Source organism: Echiichthys vipera, assembly GCF_963691815.1.
Source record: "Echiichthys vipera genome assembly, chromosome: 2".
NCBI lineage: Eukaryota > Metazoa > Chordata > Actinopteri > Perciformes > Trachinidae > Echiichthys > Echiichthys vipera.
The window spans coordinates 12,699,092-12,722,859 of record NC_139827.1 but is presented as its reverse complement, the minus strand read 5'-3'; the positions used below and the strand labels follow the sequence as shown (position 1 = coordinate 12,722,859).

Below are 23,768 nucleotides of genomic sequence, written 5' to 3'. Positions count from 1 at the left end.
TAACATGAAAGAAAGACGTGGCCTATATAACAGCTGTGCTCCAGAAAAAATATGTTTCTGTCACTGCCGCCCTTCTTTAATAAAGCACCAGCACATAGCATACTTAGATGCAGAGAAATACAATAAGGAAGTCATTGTAGTTGACTTCCTTGTAGACACCTTTTGATGTAGTGGAAAAGTTATCTACTTCAATGGCTCTTTTTTTATTATTATTCTTGTCATGTTTTGTTGAAATTTTAAAAGTACTTTACTCAATGTGAACACTTTATGCGGCTTTCAGCCTTTTGTCTGTAGACCTATATTACCAAACTAAATTACAATTAATCAAAGTACCACAACTGACACAGTGAAGCTACATATTTTCACAAAATAAACTTCTTACACTGCAGGTTTATTTGGCTAATAATTAGGAAACACAATTGGTCAGCAACATATGACCTTTGTTGGAATGTAAGTACATTTACTCAAGGTACATGCATTTACTTAAGTATTTCAATTCGAATTTGACATTTTTTCATACCCTGCAGTGAAAAACCTTTTTGCTGGTCTGTTCAGATCGGATGCTGTTTAAAACATTGACTTGATAATTGTCTTCAAGCTCTCTGGCTGGGGTAACGTTGCTTCTGTGATTTCCTCACTCTCAATCGTGTTCATTCTTAATAATCATTTTTATAAGTTTGTGTCCCAAGCTGAAAAGGTTTTGGGAACCCCTTCTGTAGATTAAACTACCCAACAGTATATACAGGAGTTCAAATTAGCACACCTTGAAAAATCTACAGCAATAAAATGCAACAAACAAATTAATTCCACAGCAATATTAATTTAGAAACATCATATATATAAAACACTGACAGGGAACATTTGACTGCACATACTTTTACTTTTCAAAATGTAAGTTAATTTTGCTTTATGCAGAGAGCCCCTGGGCCCAGTAGGCCCATTCAGTAGTCCACCTGTGGTTCCCACCATAAAAGACCAATCCAGCCAGCGCAATCAACTGCTAATACTAATGGCACATATCTAGAACAAACCTGGGTAATGTTGCACCATATGATGGATGAGGATAAGCGAAAAGTCCACTGACTAAAAGTATTGAAATAAGATGTTAGTTAACGGAGCGTAAAAGAAAGTCACAGTTGGAATTGGGTGGACTCAAAAAGCACAGATATAAATTGAGTGTTGCGTGAGTGTTGTCGATGGAAGGAACACCAGGGGATAAGACATGATTTGCTTATCAATCATATTTATTTTCTGTGACATGACACAATTTCTCTTCATGCCACTTACTGTAGTATTCTGTCTTTCATGGTTATTGGACTGCTGTTAGACACACTGTGGTATTTCCATTAAGGACTAATACAACTGTTTAATAACAGTGGAGCGGAGATACTGTGAGACCTGACAAAACACAGTGGTTGACCAGGCAGAAGTCCAGGGATTGAGAGTTGGCAGAGAGATTTCATCTATTTGGATAACCTCTGATGTGAAAATGGTTATTTTCTTGGACCATTGCTGCTGGAAGGAGAGGTCATGGAAAATAATAACCGTGAACTTTGCTGCGATGATAAAACCAAAACTTTGCCAGTTGTAATGATTACTTCAATGCGAGCAGGCTGCAGATTTAGAGTAGATAGAAAAGATAAGCTCACAACAAGAAGCCTCCAGGCTGAGATGTCTGATTCTATACATTCATAATAGCCCACATAAAACTCAATATACTCAAGCTGGATGGATAACCCCAAATAGCTTCTAGGAAAGTTACTCACAAGTTGAGTTGATCTGAAATACTTGTACTTTAAAGGAGCATTAACTCTGTAACATTTCATTTAAGCATTTAACTGACTTGTAATCCTTTGATTATTTATACTTTATGACCTTTTACAAATAATGGCATTGTCCTCCTGGGGCCCCTTGTGTCTGTAAGTTGTTAGCAGTTTCAACAAAGAATGATTTCCCTTCTAGACTTTGATACAATCCGTTCTCATCCCAGCCCATCACATACTGACATTTTGTCAGGACCCCTTAGCATTACTTGTCAACGCACTGGGTAGCTGTACGTATCAAACTATGACACTCCACTATGGTCATGTATTAAAACACAGGGACGAATTCCGGATGGATTTTTCAAGATGTGACATCCCTCAGCATCTGGCACAGATGCACAACGTCCCAGACGCACTGGGCATGCAACTGTAAACATGTCTGTTCTGACATTGAATGCTCAGAGTTTGTGCTCCAGGCTTAGAGAGCCACATTCCATGTAATGAGATAGGTTGAGGTGTTGGATTGGCCTGGGACCATTTATCTGTGACTTTAATAAGTATTTGTGTACTTACTACTACTTACTACTACTTACTTACGTACTACTGACTTTGATACTTTTAATGTGTTTTTCTGATAATACTTATGGAATTTTACATTAGTAATTTACTGAATGGAGGCCTTTTACTTAAAGAATTTTTACATAGTTGTGAATATACTTTATAGGTCCCATACTGTAAATAGGGAGATTTCCATGTCTTTGTTTTGGTTATAAAGCATGTCAAGACGCTATATAAACACACAACCACATTCAGAAATGGTGCCTTTTAACGAGCTGTCAGGACTTTGTTATGATGTCACAACTACACTATATATACTGTAGATAGAACGTGCCACTACAGTGCCGTAACAGATGTGGACCCAGACACACTGCCGTTACAGTGCTGTTATAGTCATTCCCAGGCTGCAATGACGGTGCAGAGAAGCATAGATGTGGAAGACCTGGAAACGCTGTCCAATCAGAGCAGTCTGGGCTTTTGTGAGGGGGCTTAAAGAAACAGGCTCTAAAATGAAGTGTTTTAGACAGAGGGTGAATACAGGTATTTTCAGACGGACAGTATGAGGAAAATAATGTGTCTTTTGAACAATAAAGCATGTAAATATGTTCTAGAGGAAAACCAAAATACAAGTATGATCCTGAAAATGAGCATAATATGGGACCTTTAAACAATGGAAAATACAGCAGATGTGATTTATTAAAATGTGAGCTTGTCAACTAGACCTCATCATGCATTTTGATGCAGTATGACAGTATCTAAATTATTTTTGCTTTTACTGCTGTAATTCGCTCATAATCGCAGGGCAAAAGTACATTCCTGAGCTTTGGGTCTCATGTGGGCTGAAGAAAAAAAAACGAGAATGACCTTTCTGTGACAGAAGGGTAAAATGTCGCCAAGCATTCAACCACATGTTCCCTGTGGTCAACCTAACTTTCTTCATATGTTTAAGAATTTGTCCCCGGGGTTTTATATTAGTCTAGCTTTGCTCAGGAGGAGATTTTCGTTTCTTGCCAAATGAAGACTACAGATAAAAGAAATAGACAAATAAAAGCCATCTTTGTGCCAAAATCATCTGAAAGCTGCTGACGGTCATTGTTTTATAAGTTTACAATAAGTGTAAGTTTGACCCTAGACATCACGCACAGATGCAGATGTTCATGTGATAAAGTCATGAAGCTGCTTGCTTGAGAAGACTTTCCCTCTCTACCACAGTGAATGATATGAGCCATACAAACCCAAATTACATTTATGATCTGCACTGTGCCAACACGGGCACAAAATCAAAGCCTTCCACTGAATCATTTAGCATATTTATTTAGCTGGCAACTTCATGGGCAGTCAAACCTGTCTGTGTGAACTCCTTCATTTGGATTTTTTGCTGACACACGCTGGAAAGTGCAGAGCCAGTGACAGTCACTCTCTCATTAGCAGGTTTTTGGTGGAGACTCCAGAGCCTGTGGGTGGCCTGGAGCTGGAGAAAAGTGCTTTCTTTCTGTATCTACCTCTTCTTTCCATGGAGACCTGAAGTCTCCAGTCACCCTGAATGTACCCTTTCCAGTGTCTGAGGAGATAAAAAGGCATCCAATATTTCAGCAAATAGAAACCTTATCCAAACAAAGGTAGGGCAGAGTCATTACTTTCAATCAAAAGCACATGTGAAAAATGACTGGACACTTGCTGGATTGAAAACACAACCTTGTAAAGCACGGAGCGCATAAGTTCAGTGCTGAAAAATTACTGTTGCTTTTTACTGTCAACGTGAGAAAATGATTTATTGTATCTCTCACAACTTTAAATTGAAAAAAAAGGTAATACCATATCCATCAAAACTAAGTGCGTATAGCAGAAACGTTATGTTATATGACATTGCTTCTATTGCCGTTATAATGTGAAGACAAAGAGGGAAAACAGAGGAAGATATTGGTGCAAATGGGTATACCTTATGGCAGTGATACTCAACTTACAGCACGTAGGCCTGATTTAATAGGGTTTCGGGTGACCCGCTGACCATTTTCTAATTCACAATGAAAATGAATTGATTCACATGGGATTGCTTTTGTACTTTGAATGCCGATAAAGTGCCAGATATAATTAAAAAAAAAGAAGGATTAACATCAAAAAGAGTGCAAAGGAGGTTTCCCCAGACACCATAGGTCACAAAGGTCTCCCTGAATGTTCTCAAATCAGTTTCTAGAAACACCCCTGCGTACACACCTGACCTGTGCCGGGCTGCTGCGATAAGATGAGTGAATGACAGCAAACGTTGAAAGGTTTAAAACAGGCAATGCAATGAAGAATGGACAGATAAATGTACCTTTATTTTGTTCCTTTATTAACTGACCTCTGGCCTCCCGTCATGGCCTCTGGGCAAAGCCAGTTTAGTATCCCTGTCTTATGGAGTCACACCTTTTTTGAAGTACAAATATTGAACATCTGGTGAACACATTTACATAAGAGGTCACTCCCAGACTTTTCCACAGTCTGTAAAATAAGCTAATGACTGAAGGAAAAATTGAATATGTATTATTAAATAATTCACAGAGGACTTACAGAGAGAAAACAAATCAAACCCAGTGAGACTGCAACAAGACAAAAATATCCTACCAATGTGCTCTGGTTGTTTCATAGTAGCGCCAGATGTTTAAGATAAAGAATTTGTACTTGCTGATCGCAAAGCTTATCTTGGAATGCTGGCCTTACTGTCATGTAGATGTATACTGACAGTACGTCCTGGAAAATCTATGCATGTAATTCACTAACAATATTGTAGTAGATATATTGTAGCACTATAGAAGTTTATTGGGCCACGTCAACTCAACATCTGGTTCAAACTGCCTTAACAACAACCTGAAAAGATCCTCAAAGTAGCGACACGGCACTGCTAGGACAGTTTTCAACAGCTGTAATTTGATTTAACATTTCTGTAACCTAGAGAGGGACATGAGAAGTTAAGCTGAAATTTGAAAGAACATGTCCCTTGGTCAGTGAATAACAACTTTATGAACTTTTGAACATAATGAGGCATACTGAGGGGAACAATAGCAGCCGCACAATGATGCTGCTGCATTTGATGTTTTTGCAAATTATACATCTCCTGTTAGAGATGATGGAAAAAATATGTCGCTTTGGAACTGTCAAAAAAGGACCCAGTGAAGTTGTACAATAATGTTCTAAAAATTGTGAGTTTTGTGAACAAAGTGGACTCTCAGAGATCATTCAGCAAATGTTGCCACATCCTCTGAAGTGGTGAGGACAGTGATCGTATTCAAAGATGACATTAAGAAATTTGTATTTAATCATATCCACTGTATAAGATGCAATAAGAAAAATGTAAATTGTCACTTCCTAACCAAACATTTCCTTCACATTTTTGCTGTAAAAAGGAGCATTTCAAAGCATATTGTCTATAGATCACATCTGCAATCCATCAGCCTATAATGGGTCTTTGGAAGTCTTATTTGTACTCATGAAAAAATCTTAAATAGACGGTCGGTTGGTGGTTTAAGTGACCCTTGAACTGTTTCAGGATTTCCTGCATCAGTGTATATCCATAATACATTTTAAATTATGATTATTCCAGCTTGGATTATAGAGGTCATTTGACATGGCAGTGTGTAATCTCACAAATATTGTGGTCTGTTACATGGTATCATGCTGAACTACAACAACTCACTTAACTAAATGTTTATGGGTATTGGTTTAAAGATTATTTAGGGTATAAATTCAATCTCATTATGCTGGAGGTGTAGACGCTACCAGAATTCATTTGTATGGATATTGTTTATTATAGACGTATATTTTCTCATTTGACTTACTCTGACTGAAGGGGTCCTATATGAATACATTTTTCAGACAGTTACAATAGCTTTGTATATTTCATGAAGATTATATCTTTTAAATGACAATAATCCATTGACAATTTGAAATGTGATCAAACCAATTCCACATCGTCCTGAATAAGCAGACTGGCTGAATTTTAAAAGAGCATTACATTCTTTAAAATAATGTTTTTCTTCATTTTTCAGACTTCAACTTTAATTGTTGTTTATTAAGTCATACATATTTAATATAAATAAGAACTTAAAGGTTCCATATCAGGCTCATTTTCAGGTTCTTCTGCTTGTATTTTAGGTTTCTACTAGAACAGGCTATTTTTTTCATGCTGTCCGTCTGAATATACCTGTATTCACCCTCAACAAGCAGTTTAAGCGCCTTTCTCTTTAATCCTACCTCCTGAGAAAGTCTCAACTTTCTCAGCTGTAGCAGCACTTCTTACCTATAACAATACAGAAGTTGTGACGGCTCTTTTAAAGTCAGTTTCTGATTCTGGACTGTACACATTTCTCAGTGGATTGAGCATTTTGATACTTTCACAGTATTTAAATAGCATGTTGACTATTCCACTGATCAACAAGTAACATGCTTTAACAGACTAAGAACCAGCCTGCCAACAGTGCAAGTTTCAAATTGTTCAAAATCTGCCTTTTTAAAATGTTTTCTGAGAATTTTAAGACCTCAAGGATACACACAGTGTATTCTAAAGAATGTAAACATAACTTTGTTTACAAGAAAACTTCACAGGGAACCTTTAAGATCTGAAACCAAGTTTTCAGGGGCTTTGTAATGTTCATGTCATGCAAATAAACAGGTGAATCTGCTCTTTTTTATTCGCAGCTGATGTTCTGAAATTCTTTTGCTCATTTAATTTTGTTTGTTATTCTTGATGTTAATGCATAAAGTAAGCACTTTTCAGCTTCCCTTGGTTTTACCTCCTGGCTTACATTATGAAAAGTCAACAGAACCTAACAAACAACTCAACAAGTAATAACCAGTCCTGTGTAACCAATGATACAAAATACATTCTTTTATTCATTCATCATTGTAAATACACAAAACAAATCAATGAGAAATATTAACACAGACAATATTTAGTGGGATATAAATCTGGACACCATTTACACAAACTATTTTGGGAAATTAATGTGCTTGTCTCTCTTTTTGGAAACATCCAGTCTGTAATATCAGCCAAAGTTATCTATGCCTTTCCCCTCTGCCTATACATTTCAACTACATTATTTTGAATCTATCCAGCTGTGCCTGCCTAGTTCATCCCTCATTACTCTTCTCACCTAGATCATTATGCTGTAACCTTTAAGATTCATATTTTTATTATATGTACATGATATACATTGATTCTTAAATACATTTTCATTGTTTCCGATCTATTTACAATATAAGAGCTTATTGATATTTTAAATGGTTACAAAATATGTGTAGTTGATGCTCTAAAAACATTAAAGCAAGAAAAGGTGAATGTGATATTACATTGACTATGTAGTGGTTGTTTAAAGAAATTGTTCAGGGGGAGGGGGGTGGGCATCACTTCCCCACATGTACAACAAAACTGCACAGTATTTCATAGTAGTAGTAGAAAGTATGCAGTCATATTTGAAAGAAAAGAAAAATAAACAGGGTAGTGTGCTATCAACAAAATGCTGTTTAAAACTAAAATTCTATTGGAAAATATCAGGTTTATGGAGCGCTTTTTCAATCAAATCTCCATTCCTACTGGCTATGTAAATGGAAAAAATTGCACTTCCATGGTATCCTTGAATCCTGTTCATGTGATTGGAAAAGCAGAACCAGTCTCTGGTATGGTATCAGAACCACTAAGTCTGCAGCAGAGCACTACCTCAGTGCAAACTCTTTTAACCCCCACAGTTGTATCACAATAGATTGCAGCTGTATCTGACAGATCAAACGAGGTTTCCACAACGGACACAATTCTTTATCTCTCTTCTTGTGGCTAAAAATGGGGCGAGGAGCTAATGCCCCAGATGAAACTCATCACTCTGATGTAAATATTCTTTCATTCTTTGGTTTAAGAGTATTATGCATCGCATTGAAGTCTCAAGATGATGTTACACAAGTCAAACTCTTGAGTGAACGGTTTATGCAATTAGCTCCTCATATGATATGACTGTTATTTTGTGGGTCTGGACATTGTTACTGGTTGAACATGTCTTGCATAACAATAGCGGAATTCCTCAAGACTTAAAACAAACAAGAAGAAGAGTGAGATATTGTAATTTGACAAAACAGATAACAAATCTTGGCAGATCCAGTAAGGAAACGCAGGATATCACGCATCTGATCTTTGACTTTGGAGTTTGGTAAAGAATGTTCTGTGCAGGAGAAATATGGCTTGTCTGTTAATTGTATAACTGTCTTATTATTATAAGATTAAGCTTGATGAAAGACTGTTACGTCCGTTGCCTCTAGAATACCTATCTAAGCATCTAATGGCTAACTTTGTGGCTCCCTGAATGTCAGGAGAATGTAAAGAGTTTGGTGTGTGTGTGTGTGTGTGTGTGTGTGTGTGTGTGTGTGTGTGTGTGTGTGTGTGTGTGTGTGTGTGTGTGTGTGTGTGTGTGTGTGTGTGTGTGTGTGTGTGTGTGTGTGTGTGTGTGTGTGAGGGTGCATGTTTGTATGTGGGTGCAGGGATGGACCTCTCACAGCAAACACATTAAAGCAATCACATTCACTCTCTGCTTGCTGAATAGCGAGCTTGAACCCACACAGTCTGTTCTGTCTCTTGTTAGTCTCTGTCTTTTACTCCTTTTCAATACAGCCACAACCCATCCTTTAAAAAAAACTTTCCCTGGCAGATGGAGACAGAGGCCTCTAGGCCGACGGCAGCTGCCCCCGCGTTCAGATCTTCTGGCACATGTGGAGCCTGGACTTGGACGAGGAGGTGGCGTCTTTCCACACCTTGCAGGAAAGGCCTTTGGCACAGTCACAGCGCTGGAAGATTTCCAAGCCGTGAGAGCCTTTCTTCCTCTGCTTGGTGCACACCTCTCCCTGCCTCAGCACCGGCTTGCAGATTTTGGTCCAGAAATGGCGGGCGCAGCAGTAACCCTCCGAGCAATCGGATGAACGCAGGCAAGGGTCGCCCTCATGTCCTTACAGAAGAACAAAGAAACAGCGCTGATCAGTGGGGAGGCAGCAAACAATACATCTACAAACAGTTCATCAGGTTGACATATGTCTGCTCAGAGAAATAGAAACAAATGCTTCATCAGAGACATAAAAGACCGGCATGGAATTATTAAATCATCCAGCATCTTGGAATTTTGCTGTATAGTGCTTCAGTTAAATAAAGCACAGGAAATGTATGATTATTGTTCATTAAGCTGTTATGTTTTCCATACGGATTAGTTTATGTAACCCTTTCTTCATCTTTCAATTCAGTTTGCATCATGTGTGGCCATGTCAGAGACAAAAGGAAAACATGAAGCTTTCAACATAAATCTAGCAAACAATTTGCTTATTCTGTATATTAACCATATCGTCCCAGCTGGTCTGAGTCAGTGATTCTTGGCAGGATTTTAGCATTGCTCTTACGAATGTATTAATTAGTATAATTTAGCCATGCAGGGTTTTTTTTGTTTTTTGTTTTTTTGTCTTTTTTGTCTTTTAGGTTTTTTATTTTCCTCAAGCTGTATCACTTCGTGCCTTAAGCTTCAGTTGTCCTGTATCGCTGTAAAAACCACACTTTTCTGATAAGTTATTTCAATATGAAATTACAAGCATCTGCATGATGGACTGTTAAGCCTTGTTCATTGCTTTAACATCACTGATTCTTCTTGGTAGACTTTTCTCAAGCAGCGACTTGCATAAGGCCATTATAATGTAATAATGTTTGAGGAGAGGGAGTGAGTCAAACACAAATAAAAGTAAATGGTCTTATTTATAGCAACTTTAAGTAGTTCTGCTATTTTCACATTGACTTTAGCGTTACAGCCTGCTGTCTTTAGGGTGCATTTAGAGTTGAGTGTCTTATTAAACATACTGCTTTATGGATAGCCCCTTACATATACCTAAATCAGGTGAAATGAACGCTAAGCAGGGGGTTCAGAGTTATTGCTATAATCGTGCCAAACCTGCATTGTGGTTTTCACTTGTGTATAACACAAGTGTGTGTGCTGTCAAGGAAAGTGTTTGTATGGCTTTATGTAGGTGCAGAAACAGCAGGGGCATTGTGGTTTCTTCTAGGCTCCCCATGCTGTGCTCCGGGCTCACAAATGCTGACATACGAGCAGAGGTGTAATTATCAACATAGTTTGTAGATTGGCGTCACCCATGAACTCTTTAGACATGCAGACAGTGAGGAACAGAAAGGTTCATCCATCGACAGCAGAAAAAATGAGAAAACAACAGTGACAGTGTTTAGAGTGGGCAGGGTTTCCAGTGGACATGTTTTAAACATAATCCTACCTTTAAGAGAATGCTTAGCCTGTGCCTTCCCACTCTTCCTCCAGCTGTGGTCTTTGGTGGAGAGTTTGTTATGCTCATCGAGAGCTGAGATGTGAGGTGAGAGCACACTCTCAGAGATAGGGACACAAATATCTGTAGGCAGATAAAGAAGAGAACATGAACATAACAGAAACAATTTGAACCCTGGTTACTTTGTCAAGTCAGAATATCCTTTTACCCCCAAAGTTAGTGTGTATATGAAGGTTTTTTTAAGCAAGCTAAAAAAAAGGGGCAATAGACTCTTTTCCCATTGCCAGTCGATGAGTATGCCTTTCTGTTTGTTCGTTTTTTCTGGCGTGTTACGTTTGATGTCCCAAACGTGGCAGAAAACAGGGTCAGTAAACAATAGAAAGCAGGATGGAGGCCAGTGACAATGTTACTAATTAAGTCTTTCAAACTCACTGCCGACTAATCTAGAACAATGTTCAAGCGCTGCTTGCACAGAGACGGATGGAAATTTGTTGCTAAAGTTGAAGACAGAGACAACACACGTCATAACATTGCGCCAGAAAAGGGGTGAAAATGACCATGTCCAACCGATGGCCATGTTTCCATTACTAATGATCGGACCTGGGCCCGATACATACCCATGACCACTGCAGAGTCATTTGTACTGGGAATTAATGGTGAATGTTTCCCACCAAAAAAAAAACAGATGTTAGTGTTGTTCAACCCAATAGCCACAAGTTAAAAAATATGCTAGAAGCACGTGTTTGTGATAGAAAACACAAAGAACAATTTCCACACAGTGTCTGCACAAACACACACATTCTTGCCTTTCACACTTTTCATGGACCTTTCAAATACCAACTTCCAAAATGTGATTCCTTAACCTCTTGGCATCAATTGAATACAGTTCAACTATAGTTCGGTATTCTGTCAGAAAACATGTGTTGAACATTATTTAAATGTACTGGCTTTTTCGCTAAGTCCTAGGGCTAGATACTGTACAAGTCACTTTTTCCAGAATATGTGCACAAGACAAGAAATCAAATTTCTGAACCATACCCTGCGGGCACAACATAGCTGAAACGGACACAGAGTGAAAATGTGTTTGTGTGAGATATTTACAATTACTGCAGCGGTTCCCAGGACAGCACATGGCATCTCGATGGCAGCGCCTCTTCCTCCTACGGCAGGTGAGGCAGCGAGAGGGAGCCTGTTGCGGGCTGTGGCAGTAGCTTCCCACGCTGCACTCCTTGTCATTACTGCATGGGTACACCTGCTGAGGGAAAAGATGCATCTGCTTAATTCATGTACTTGGTTTAATGCATGAACACACATGTATCTTAACAAAAGTACATAATTTAAGTGATATCAGACATAATGAACAGCTCTAAAAACTGTATCTAAAAACATTTTGTGGGAATGTGGTGCCTGACATAACCTGGCAGTGATGAATTTGGCTTTTTCAACAGGATGCACAGAGTTCTTACTCAGTGAGTAAGCAAATTCGTAGGACTGCCCCAAAATAGTCGACCAAGCACAAGTCGACCAAAAAAAATCATTAGCCGACCAAAATCTCATTAGTCCATTTGTCGCAGAAAAAAAACAACATTTGGAGTTGTGTCTGGCAGCTGACCTAAAAGGCTGGAGGACTTTTAATTTGAAGGGCCAGATACAGGAAGATTTTTTAACACTGCAGGCAGGTCCTGTCGACATCGCAGTTAGATTACATGTCGGGAAAAACATTTAAAATATAGGATCACTTTGAAAAGAGCAAGGATGATCCCAAGAAGGTCACATGCGAACAAGAAAAACTTTGCTTATCACTGGTCAACAACGACCATGACCTACCACCTTAAAATATGTAAGTAACGTTAGCCTAGCTACCTGCCCATGTTCCGACAATCTCCTTGCTGATTTTTTCTACATATATGCGCAGGTTAGTCAACTCATTGCTCTAAATGATGACCAAGAAAGTCCCGGGTCAGGGGCAGCTCTACAAATTTGTCAGCAAGGATCAAGAAATGATGTGCAATGTTGATAGCAATGCCATTGCATTGCCCGCCAGCTTACATCAAATGTACATGTCACAAGGTGCAGTCAGTTTCATTTCCGTGGCTTTACGATAAGCATGCTGCTTTTATTGAAAAGCTTGAAAATGCTTTTTGTGAATAATACAGAAAATGTGGCCTTTTTACATTTGACATTGATATGTTGATTTGATCAAACATAGTGAAATACACACACAGAAACACTCACACACACACACACACACACACACACACACACACACACACACACACACACACACACGCACACATGGCTGTGGCATAAGTAACAAGTAACAAATTCCCTCCCAAATCAGACTGCCCGCTTTGACTATGGCCCATGACCACATTGATCCTGTTAAACATCTAATGAAACAGCTCCATTTTTATTGGGCAGTGGATCTTCTTGGGATGGCAAAGCAATGTGTTCTCTCCTACAACATGAAGTAATTAAATGGGGCATATATTTGCAGGCAGTTTGGGACCTCCAACACAAGAACATCATGTTAACCAGAAGGAGCATTTTTGATTTTGTTGGTTACAACCCACCAGAATGCAACCTAACAGTAACTGCGTTCTTTCTAAAACCATACCATGCACCTCAGGCTGCAAAAATAAAACTGTAGCTGTTAACAAGCCATATGAAATCCATGTTATGTACAGAGGTCTTAGAGGTCTTTAAAGAGATTCTAAACGCCGGGGGAAAAAATGTGGTTTGTCCAAAAACAGCACCTAAGAAGGATCTAAATGTAATTCATCTTGTTAGAAAATGACACACTTTACTTTAACAGCATTGCATATTGCAAAGAATATCTAATGACATTATAATGGGTTTGTAATTGTGTGCACTCATCATGTGACTGTTTAAAGAGAGAAATGTTAGAATATATTCTGAGGAAACTAGAAGAAGAAGAATTACTTTATTTTTGTCCCACATGGGGAAATTCAATTTTTTCACTCTTATTATTATACATGTTACACACCCGAAATACACAGATGCACAACCAGGACCTATACATGCAATTAAGGAGAGATGTTAGAGCGAGGGGGCTGCCAGTGACCAGCGCCCTAACCGTGCGTGGCTGGAGATGAACTTGCACCTCTCCAGCCACCAGTCCACGCTCCATACATGGTCCACACAGGGACTTGAACTAGCAACCCTACGGTTCCCAGCCAAGTCACCTATGGACTGAGCTACTGCCGCCCCACAATGACAATGGAAGCTTTGAATGTTCCTGTCACTGTAAAGCTACATCCACACCACTATATTTTACATTTAAAACATAACTTTTGCTACGTTTACGCCTCGTGTCCACACTCCTCCAGCGTTTTATAACTATAAAAGAGAAGTTTGATAACACTGACAACTCTGTTTTAGTTTAAATACTCAGGGTTGCGCTTAAGTCTGGATGAGCCGAAAAGGAAACCTTTGCAGGTGCAGACACCCACGTACCCAATTCCTAATTGGGTCTCATCAGCATGTCCTTCCGTGCTTCGTTACACCTCTGTCAGGTGACCCTTTTCTGGGACAAAATGAATGACATCACCAACATCGTTACACCGTGTTTACCCCAGCGCCTGCTCAGTGTAAGTGAATAGTTTGTGACATGCGTTTTAAGATGTGTTAGTATGGTATTACCAGTGCTAAAACACTTGTGAAGCAGTTTTAAACAAAGATGTAGAAGTGTAGAAGTAGTCACTTTTTTTAAATTCAAATGTAGTTTGAGAGCTACGGTACCTTTGGCTCTGCATCGAGACACTGCTTTTCAGTTTTTACGAATGTAATTATTGATGTTTTGAACATATAAACCAAATGCCTTTCACCTTCACTGTATTGAGGTGGTGACAGAAGCCTGAGCAGCATGCAGAGATCTGAAAGTTTGGCAAACAAACCCCAAACTATCATCATGGCCAGATACAATTGGGTGTAAGTAGGAAAATATGTTGGTTGTTTGTTTTGGGTGAACTGACTACAGGCTGTGGTCCCTCTGCGTCCAATTTTAGAGGACAACATGTTGTAGGTATTAACATGTCTCTCACTGGTGTGGTCATTTGTTTCAGGTCCCAGACAATAGAGCTATTAGAATTTCCAAACCAAAAGAAACCACTTCAGTTTCTCTCAATTTCTCTCAAAGTGTTCAGAGGCTTAATGAGTCTACAGACATAATTGAGGGGCAATTACTGCAGCTAATCATACTCCTTCATAGTCAATTTAGCTTTGTTTTTGCTCCTTGTGTTTACACTGAAAGACTCAGACGTATTCTGCTGTCCACACAAAGAACGTTAAAGTCTTTTCCATGAGTGCACTGAAATGAGCACCTTAACAAACACAATATCCAACGTCCACAGAAATAGGTTGCAATTTAAAAAACAAGGTATTTTTTCCATAACAAGTGTGCGCACCAATGGGAAGTTTTACTGGAACTTGACATAATCCCATACACGTGCAAGTCATGTCCCCATTACACTTGGAGCAGGAGCAACTGAGCAGCTGCAGGAAAGCATCGATACTCTGGCTCAACTCCACATGAGATAGGCAAGACATAATAAAGGTGAGGTCACTGTGTTTCTTATTTTTAGCCATTCACTTTTATTTTGGGGTACTGTTATTTAAATTTGCAGGTTGGAAAAAAAATTAGCAGGATATGGACTTTGTAAATTATGTCCGGTGTCGACCGACATTAGAACAACATGTTTGGATGGCACTACACCACCGGCACCACAACCACATTTAGCTGGCACTGCACTGACAGATCTGATTTAGTGTGGCTTACCACTGACAAACATGAAAATTTAAACATAAAATGAACAAGAAAGAGTAAAATCATTATCGACAGAATAAATAGCAAACTCCATTTTGGGTGTAAAGGTCAGCTGAGAGGGCCCGCCATGCCTGGCAACCCGTGGTGTGAATGCACACCACATGTTCAAATGAACTCTCAACAATATCAATATTTCAGCACTTTTGAAATTGATGCTCGACATGCTCCAGAAAGTGAACAAGATTGGACTCGTTGGACGGATGCCATTCTGACTTTCTCAGGCTGGAAACACATGGAGGCAATGATAGAGGCGTAGAAAAATGAGCAGGAATATTAAACTGAAGCCTTATCCATCACTATGACAGATTCCCACAATGCAGATGCTTAATGTGTTGATGAAAGTAACAAAGCCTTGATGTTTGATGGATTCTAAATATTTCTTAATTACTACTGCATTAAGCGCTGTTCTCAGAGGCCTTATTTCAAAGGGACACTGCACAAATTGTACACATGAAAACCAGTTCACTCGTCGTGGAGAAAAACTATTTAGCGGTTGCATACTGTCCTCTTAAATCTGAGAAAAACTTATTATGATGTCATTAGGGTTGTTCTGGCTTGGGAAAACTTCTTTTAACGGAGAGCCTATATAATAAAAAAAATGGGTGTCTGAAAGACATTGGTGTTTGCCAGGCAGGTGGGGTTTAATACTGTATAGAAGGTGGATCCAGCATTTCTTTTTTAAGCTCTCTCTTGTAGGTCCCCAAACTTTATGGATGTTTAATATGAAATCACCCTTTAGATGCACCAGTCTTAAAGATTATCCATCCATCAGATGAGTGTCAACAGTGCTTATCAGCCTCATGCAGAAGATATGGATAGGAAGGAGCGGATTCAATGGGCCATTATCATCTATTCACATGGTAACGGTTGCCATCAGCTTGTACAGGACCCCTTGACGTCACATGTTGACGCTCTGGGAGTGCCGTTGTGAATTCAAACAAAACGAACATTACTTGGTTTGGTAAGATGTGAGCTCCTTTTTCATACTAAATAAAATAATAATCTTACAAGAATAGTTTTCTTGAAGTTTCTTGCAAAGAGCTGGATGATAAAATTGATAACACTCTCATGTTTGCGCATTGAGTATGAAGGCAGAGCCAGGAAGTGATTTTTCTAGCTTAGCATAAAGACTGGAAGCAGATGGAAACAGCTAGCCCGGCTCTCTCTTCAAAAACATGTCCACCAGCACAAAGCTCACTAATTAATTCATTCCTTAATATACATAGTGTTTCTTCTTTGCTAAATCTGCAAATTAACCGAAATGTAAAAATGGACATATGTGGTTTCATGGTGCAACTATTTATTGAAGAACAAGGGTTGACCAAGTTGCCTAGCCATCTCACTGTGACAACAAGAGTCCAAGTAGTCCAAATAGTTACAGCTCCCTCCAAAACCAGGACTTTCCATTTTTACATTTCTGTAATTTGTGTACAAATTTTAAAAACAAACAATACATAATGAGTTAATTCGTAAGCTCTGGAGGAGCTGTGGTGTATTTTTGAACTCTGGAAAAGCCACCCTCACTCTTTATGCTCTGTTTCTAACTCATATACAGTGGTATTGATCTTCTCATCTAACTCTTAACAAGAAAGGGACACGCCAAGTCCACTTAATGGAGCAGTGTGTTGAATTTAGTGGCATCTAGCAGTGAGGTTGCAGATTGCAACCAACCGAATACTCCTCCGCTCAGTAGAAGTAGAAGCTACGGTGGAAGGTAACATAAAAGAAATGAAAGGCCTCTCTACGTTTGGTAAAAAAAACACAATTATTCTTAGTTTCAATGATTATACAGTACAAACCATAATTATGAATATTATATTCCAATTCTGCCCCAAAAATCGAATCTTTCAAAGCTGCAGTTTTCAAATCTTGAAATGCAAAATGCTATTTCCAAAGTAAGGGATGAACTTTCAACCTCATCAGGAGGCCTGTTTTTGTGTCAACTGCTCATTCAGAGAAGCATGTACATCACCATGGACTATTGGTATAGTCACAGCTGAGATGAGAAATATGCTGGAAATATGGACTTAAGAGAAGTTCAAGAAAGTGCAGTGGGAGGTTTTTTCCGTCTGACATGAAAAATGTGCTGTTATCTAAATATGAAGACAAATGGGCCCAGCCACGTGCAATAGTACTTCATAGTACCTGCTCTGATTCCTATCTGTCTTTCTGGCCAGCAGTCTTGGATCGATTACAGCGCATAGTGCACAGGGGGAGGGGCAGCGAGGGAGAAGAAGAAGAAGAAGAAGTAGAAGAAGAAGAAGAAGAAGCACAGGGCTCACCTCTTCCATCACTGCTCCAACTGCAAGACAGCCCTTTGAAACCCAATGATAGAAGGCTGACCCCCACATCACAGCTGATAATCTCGTCTTATCTTGTCATGTTTTAAAACGCCTCATTCGCAACTTCTGAGGGATGATGCTTCATTTGGATGCATCTCATTTATCTCACATCTTTTGTTCTGTTGCTCCCTTATTTTCCCTCGACAGCCTTTGCACATAAAAGCGCAGCCTTGGATCCTGCGCAGGAAGTGGGTTGAAAACTGTGTACTCTGCAGCCTCTCTTGGTATGCTGGTCAGACGATAAAGGAAGAGACAGACAGAAAGTCATAAGGGAAGCCCCCGGCCCTGTCTCGTGCTACTCTCGTGCTGGTTAAGCACTGTGGCTTTGAAGAGGAACCTTAAATGTGCAGGAGCAACAATCTGCAAGGGATTTACTGCCGGATATGCAGGGCTTTAAACGCTCCCCTCTGGTCTTTGGGTCCCTTATTTACCTCAGTAGAGTCATTCCAAAGGGCTGATACAATTCGATGGAAGTTATGCATGTTATGCATAAAATAACACAAAGTATATCTCTACTGTTTAGTTTGTGTCTGACTTTTTAGGATTTAGGGACTGTGTGAAAGGTATTGAGATGGCGAGGGCGGTCAATGTATGTTATTATGTTTAAAATTATGTTTCCCTTTGTAAAAAAGTGCGGCCCATTATCAGCATTGTTTTCTCTGAACCTTGAGTGGCTCACAGAAAAACACACTCCCCACAAGAAGTCATAATATTGTTAAATTGGTGAATTTTAACCATTTTTTAAAATCACAATATAATAGAATGTCCTCCAAAGCAGAATGATAGCATCAGTCTTTAACAAGTGCCACCAAATCTATATCTGTTAACGTTCAAGTGAATCAACTTTCTAGCAATTGTAGAAATTATGATGGGAGTCAAAGAAAGTAAGTTTACTAAAGAGGGACAATGTCCACATAAGGAGGAGGCTAGGTTCCACGTATGGGTTAATTTCCCGCTTCTTTTTTTTTTTTAACATTTGCTTGCTTTATTAATAAAACTATCACGGCAAAGGTTCCCCTTACCTTAACAAAGTAGTAGTTTCAACCCAAACCTTGATCTTTCCCTAAAAAAAAAATTCCGATCCCCCTCTCCCACCCGAATCATTTTTCAGACCTTCCTTTAATGTTTGTGTGAGAGATACTTTCTGAGAAATGAGAGCAGTTTATACTCGCTGTACTTGCATTGTTAATGTCTGATCCAAAACCACCAAAAAAAAACGTAAAGGACTTCTTCACACACTCAGTACACATCCAAGCTTTTGGAGTTCTGTGTCGTGATTGCACTTGACCTTCAAAAATCAGGCACGTAACCTGAAACCGTGAATGGTGTTAATGAGTGGCAGGGGCCTTACAGAGTCAAATAAACGATGTCACTGAATAAACAAACTTCATATGCCCTGAAAGCACAGACAGCCGGTATCAGATAACATAGGGATGGCTGCACACAAGTCACTCATACACACCGTGTCTTCAAACACAGCTTGGCGTCTTTCATCACTCAAAACACATGTGTTTATGGGCATGTCCCTTTGAGTGCTAGAATCTAAAGTCTCCCAAAACGAGACCTTCCTTAAGTTAAGTATACATTCTGGGTTGATCTTATTCATTGGACTCGAAGAGAGGCACACAGTCACCGTACGTGACTGCTTTCTTCAAAGACTATCAAAGGAGAGAGGAAAAGCTCTTGATGGTAATCTAGGAGGTGTGCTTCTCTAAAAGGTGTAATCCAGCGGAGTGAGAGGTGCACAGGTCTCCTCTCTCATTAACAGGTCCATTTTCAGCAAATGAGGTTTCCATTGGAGACCCCTAATGGCTCCAGTGCAGGGCCCTCACAGTGCCCAAGGGACCCGCAGACTGGAAAGGCCACAGGACAAGAGACTGAAGCCCAAACTGAGCCAAGCACTAACGAGCGCTCGCACCTCTTTTCTTAGCTTATTAGGATCACTTAACATTTATTTTAGGTCAGAGAGGGGTTAGGCAGGGCTGAGAAAGAGAAGGGATGTGGCTCTACTTTTATAGACAGAGCCCTCAGAGATCGCTGTATTGAATTAAATAAAGCAACTAGTTAAGGCTGGCTTATTGGCTGCTGATGTTTTACAGACACGTACTGCATGAATGCCGCCACGCTGTCGGTTCCCTTGTGGGTTCAGAGGTTACAGTGGTGAGCCTGCCCGTGCTATCCATTTCTGTTGGTTCCCTTCCAGCAAACAGTGCCACCCACAAGCGCCGGCTGTCAATTTCTAAGAGGTGTAAATTTTGGTTTTGTCGGTTTCACCCCGGCCAGGCTGATGTGAAGAGGGTGAGACAACGGGATGAACACTCGGCAGTTTGCCCCAACTGAACACCAGATTATAGCCAACATCTGACCCTAGTTTGTATGTGATTAAATATGTAACCCTTATCGGCAAACACTGTCAGCAGCTACACTAAATAAAAGCACATTAAGCTGCCAAATAACCCTAGGCTTCAAACAGCGCTTCTAATCTGATGGATAAAACAGCAAATTACACCCTTGTTTCCCGCAGCAGCAGCTTGTCTCCACAGGGTGGCTGGAGTCTCTCCCTCGATAATTTGCTACATTCTAAGTATGCCACTTGAAAAAAATTAGTTAGAGTTTTATAAAATGGCAATGGTGGTGAATTATTGTGATTCTCACTCCCATAAACTCACAATCACTCACATCCTGAACCTTCCAGAGGTGTAGTAATCTGCCAACTATTCCTCAACAATTGTAACAAACTCAACAGCATGACGACTTGACCAGGAATCTAAATGTCAGGTATTGGCCCTGAGGTTTCCTATAATGCAGATGCCAGAGGCAATTTAAGTTGAAGCATGCCCATGTTGCAAACTTACACCCAAGCCTCAATCAGCAGTAACTCACGTTCCAAATGCAGACAAAGATTCAAATATTTCCCTGTTCCTGCTGTGATGAATTACAGTTGTATACTCCCTGTGATTTCTCCTAGACTAAATATATACCACACTTTGCCATTACAGCGTCATAAAGAGAGCAGACTTGTTATCTTTGATTTATTCTGCTCATAAATGGCCACTGTATGATGAGATGCAGGAGGTCAGTGAAGTTTGCTTGCCAGCGTCAAGCCGCATATCTAACCAAGGCTGAGCTGAAGCTGTGACTTTACAACTCTGGAAAACCTCCTGGCAGTCAGAACACACACACACACACACACACACACACACACACACACACACACACACACACACACACACACACACACACACACACACACACACACACACACACACATATACAGTGTATATACCCCCTCTTGCCATAAATGCTATTAGCCATTTTCATTTGGACACACTGCACCATGACATTCTACTTTTGGTGGTCTCTGCACACACATATTGTTTCCCCTCAGTCCACTCTTCCAAACCGCTTCACATTATTGCAATGGCAAAGATGTAAGCAGGCGTTTAAATTGAGGTCTGGCTGGGTTGCATGAGGTTGGATCTCTTCAAAGGATAAAAAAGTGGCTTTTCCATCATTTCTGCTGCCCGAGCTGGATGTCAGAGCGCTTCTCTCAGCACGACACGCTTCACAGATAACCAGCGCTATCACAACTGCATGCGATATTACAGACAGTTGAAATGGTCAAATGTAAGCAGAAATTGGTGTCAAATCTAGAGGGTGAGATCATCAGAGAAAAACAAACAGCTGATAACCTAAGGAGAAGGGTAATCAGCTGTTTCAGTGAGCTGATGAACACTGTCTGCTCTGGGAGATGTGATGGAGATGTGGCAGTGCCATCTGCTGCTCAAAATGTTACTCAGGGCTCAACATAACCAGACTCCTACATCATGTTTAATTAAAACTAAGGGTTGATGGTAATCTTTCTGGGAGATGAATTCCTGCTGGCTTTTGTCAGGTGTTTTTGTTTGACTGGTGCGTCATCATGTGTGTTTTCCACGTGAGCAACAGTTTTCTTCTTCAGAATATGAATGAAAACAGCAGCTTATAAGATATCATTGTACATATTTGGTATATTGAGAACTTTATTTTCCCAGTCAAACAATATACAGTATATACAGCTCTAATTACAGACTTGATAAAAAAAAAATCACTTGTAATGTTCACAACTTTTTACATTTGCCAGAACGAAACCTGCCACATCTTTAACGTTTTTGATCCCACATTTGCTGTAGAACTACAGTAATATGGCACTTTGTTGAAACAGCAGGCATTGATAACTCTTTGAGTGGGTATTAAGTGGTTGGTAAGAGTATCCCTCAGAGGCCCCACAGTAAGAATCTCATAATCCCAGCAAGCGTCTGGACCACTTTAATGACACTAAGACCCAGACAGAAAATTACCCCAAGTGTTAACTTTTTCTCACATTTCTGCTGGCATTAATGATTTACTGTGGAAGTGCGCTGCACCCGACTGTGGCGTCAGGTCTGAAAGGCAATTAGGGTTTATGAGGGGTCCAATCCCTGCAATTTCCAATAACGATTCACACGTGAGAGAGCTCTTTTAAGGCGTATGGCTATTTTACTTACACACCTCAAGATACTCCAGCCACAGTTTTGGGGACCGCGCAATTACGCACGCTTATCTGTATCAACTGAATGCATACTCATAATGGTATTCTTCCGTGTCATGCTTATTAATAAATGAACACTACGTTCGTGATTATTAAGTTTCACATTATTCCACTGGATTTCATCCTTCTACCAAATGTCCGACTGTGCGTAAAGAATTAAATACTTAAAATTACCTGCGCAAGGATGTTATATTTCTTGGTGATCCCGATGTGGGCAGTGGCAGAGTGGTTTGTAGCGGGTGTAGGTGTCTCTTCCAACAGAGCTGGTTTGATTAAGTTCGCCTTTGGGCGCGCCTCTGACACCTGGGATGTCCCCGTCTTCAGTGTAGCGACGAGAAACATCACAACACAGCATCTATTCCAAGTTAAGACAAGCATCCTTGACAAAAAAAAAATACTGAAATACCAAAAAACAAGAAAAATAAATAAAAAAAATACTTGGATAACTTCGTGCCGCAAAAATATTGAGTTTCTCAATGAGAAGTGTGCGCCCTGTCAGTGTCCATGCGTCACGCTTGCCCGTAAACAGAGAGTATTGATGAGGCCACGTTTTTGTTCCTAAAAAATCAAATGTTCAGAAGAATGACTGCCATTGACACAGTTATCTGCTAAACAGAGAGAGCCCAGTGTAGAAGGGAAACAATGAAGAAGTGAATCTGTTGATGCTCTGAGGGTCAGAAAGAAACTTGACGAGAGGTTTCCTCTCTGTCTCCGTCTGGCTGTGAGTGAGCACTTAGCCCTGCAGCCGGGTGTTTTATGATCTCGGATACTTTCTTTTTATAGGATTCTAATGAGTTTGCTTCCTCCGCCCCTATTCACAACTGACAAAGAATGAAACTGATCTGTGTGCGGCACTGCTGCTTGCACATTGTTGTCTCGACACCGGCACCGGGAGCCCCGTTGGGAAAAAGCTATAAAATTATACACTCTGTATTTTAACTGGGCGCTTGACCCTTTTTACTGCGAGGCAGTTGGGCTCGTAGGAAACGGGGGGAAAGTCAGTTAGGTGGCTTTAAAGGGACGTAGGTAACGTGAGCATATTCCTTGATCACACGAATGGATTTTTGTTTCTAGGAAATTGTTATCTCTATGCGTAAAAATGTAAAATTAGTCTTTAAATGATGCCCTGACCAATGTGAAAGATAAATAAGCAGGAGGCGGTTCAGTGTCCATTTAACCAGCATTCCGGAATAACTTAGAATACAAATATCCATCTGATAACCACTGTTTTCCCTCTTTGGGAAAGGCATCCCTCATGATGCAAGGAATGCCCACGGTGATAAAGTTAGTGATATAAGTATTATAGAGACTCCTTTGTTTGATTCTTAGAGTCTTGTATCAGGATAAGTTATATTCATGTTGGTTAGGTAATACATGTGGAGGTACAATGCACTCTTTCAGTT

General features: G+C 39.9%; 1 protein-coding gene across 2 annotated transcripts; it reads right to left on the bottom strand.

The window, feature by feature from the left end:
- Nucleotides 1-7,172: 7,172 nt before the first annotated feature.
- Nucleotides 7,173-22,834, bottom strand: dkk2 (dickkopf WNT signaling pathway inhibitor 2). Of its 2 annotated transcripts, none has more exons than XM_083937785.1 (4): nucleotides 22,540-22,834; nucleotides 11,709-11,862; nucleotides 10,599-10,730; nucleotides 7,173-9,283 (listed from the first exon to the last, which is right to left on the bottom strand). In XM_083937785.1, exons 1-4 carry the CDS (start codon nucleotides 22,741-22,743, stop codon nucleotides 9,033-9,035), a joined length of 741 nt encoding a protein of 246 aa, XP_083793911.1. In that variant the 5' UTR covers nucleotides 22,744-22,834; the 3' UTR covers nucleotides 7,173-9,032. The 2 variants fall into 2 exon arrangements, with proteins under 2 accessions (XP_083793911.1, XP_083793912.1); XM_083937786.1 differs by having other exon boundaries at nucleotides 11,709-11,859.
- Nucleotides 22,835-23,768: the final 934 nt, after the last annotated feature.

Coding starts and splice junctions, on each gene's coding strand:
- dkk2 (XM_083937785.1), bottom strand. CDS start 22,743: ATGCTTGTCTTAACTTGGAATAGATGCTGTGTTGTGATGTTTCTCGTC. Junction 10,731..11,708: donor TGGGAACCGCTGCAGTAATT/GTAAATATCTCA, acceptor ATCTGCCTACAG/ATATTTGTGTCCCTATCTCT. Junction 9,284..10,598: donor GGCTAAGCATTCTCTTAAAG/GTAGGATTATGT, acceptor TTCTTCTGTAAG/GACATGAGGGCGACCCTTGC.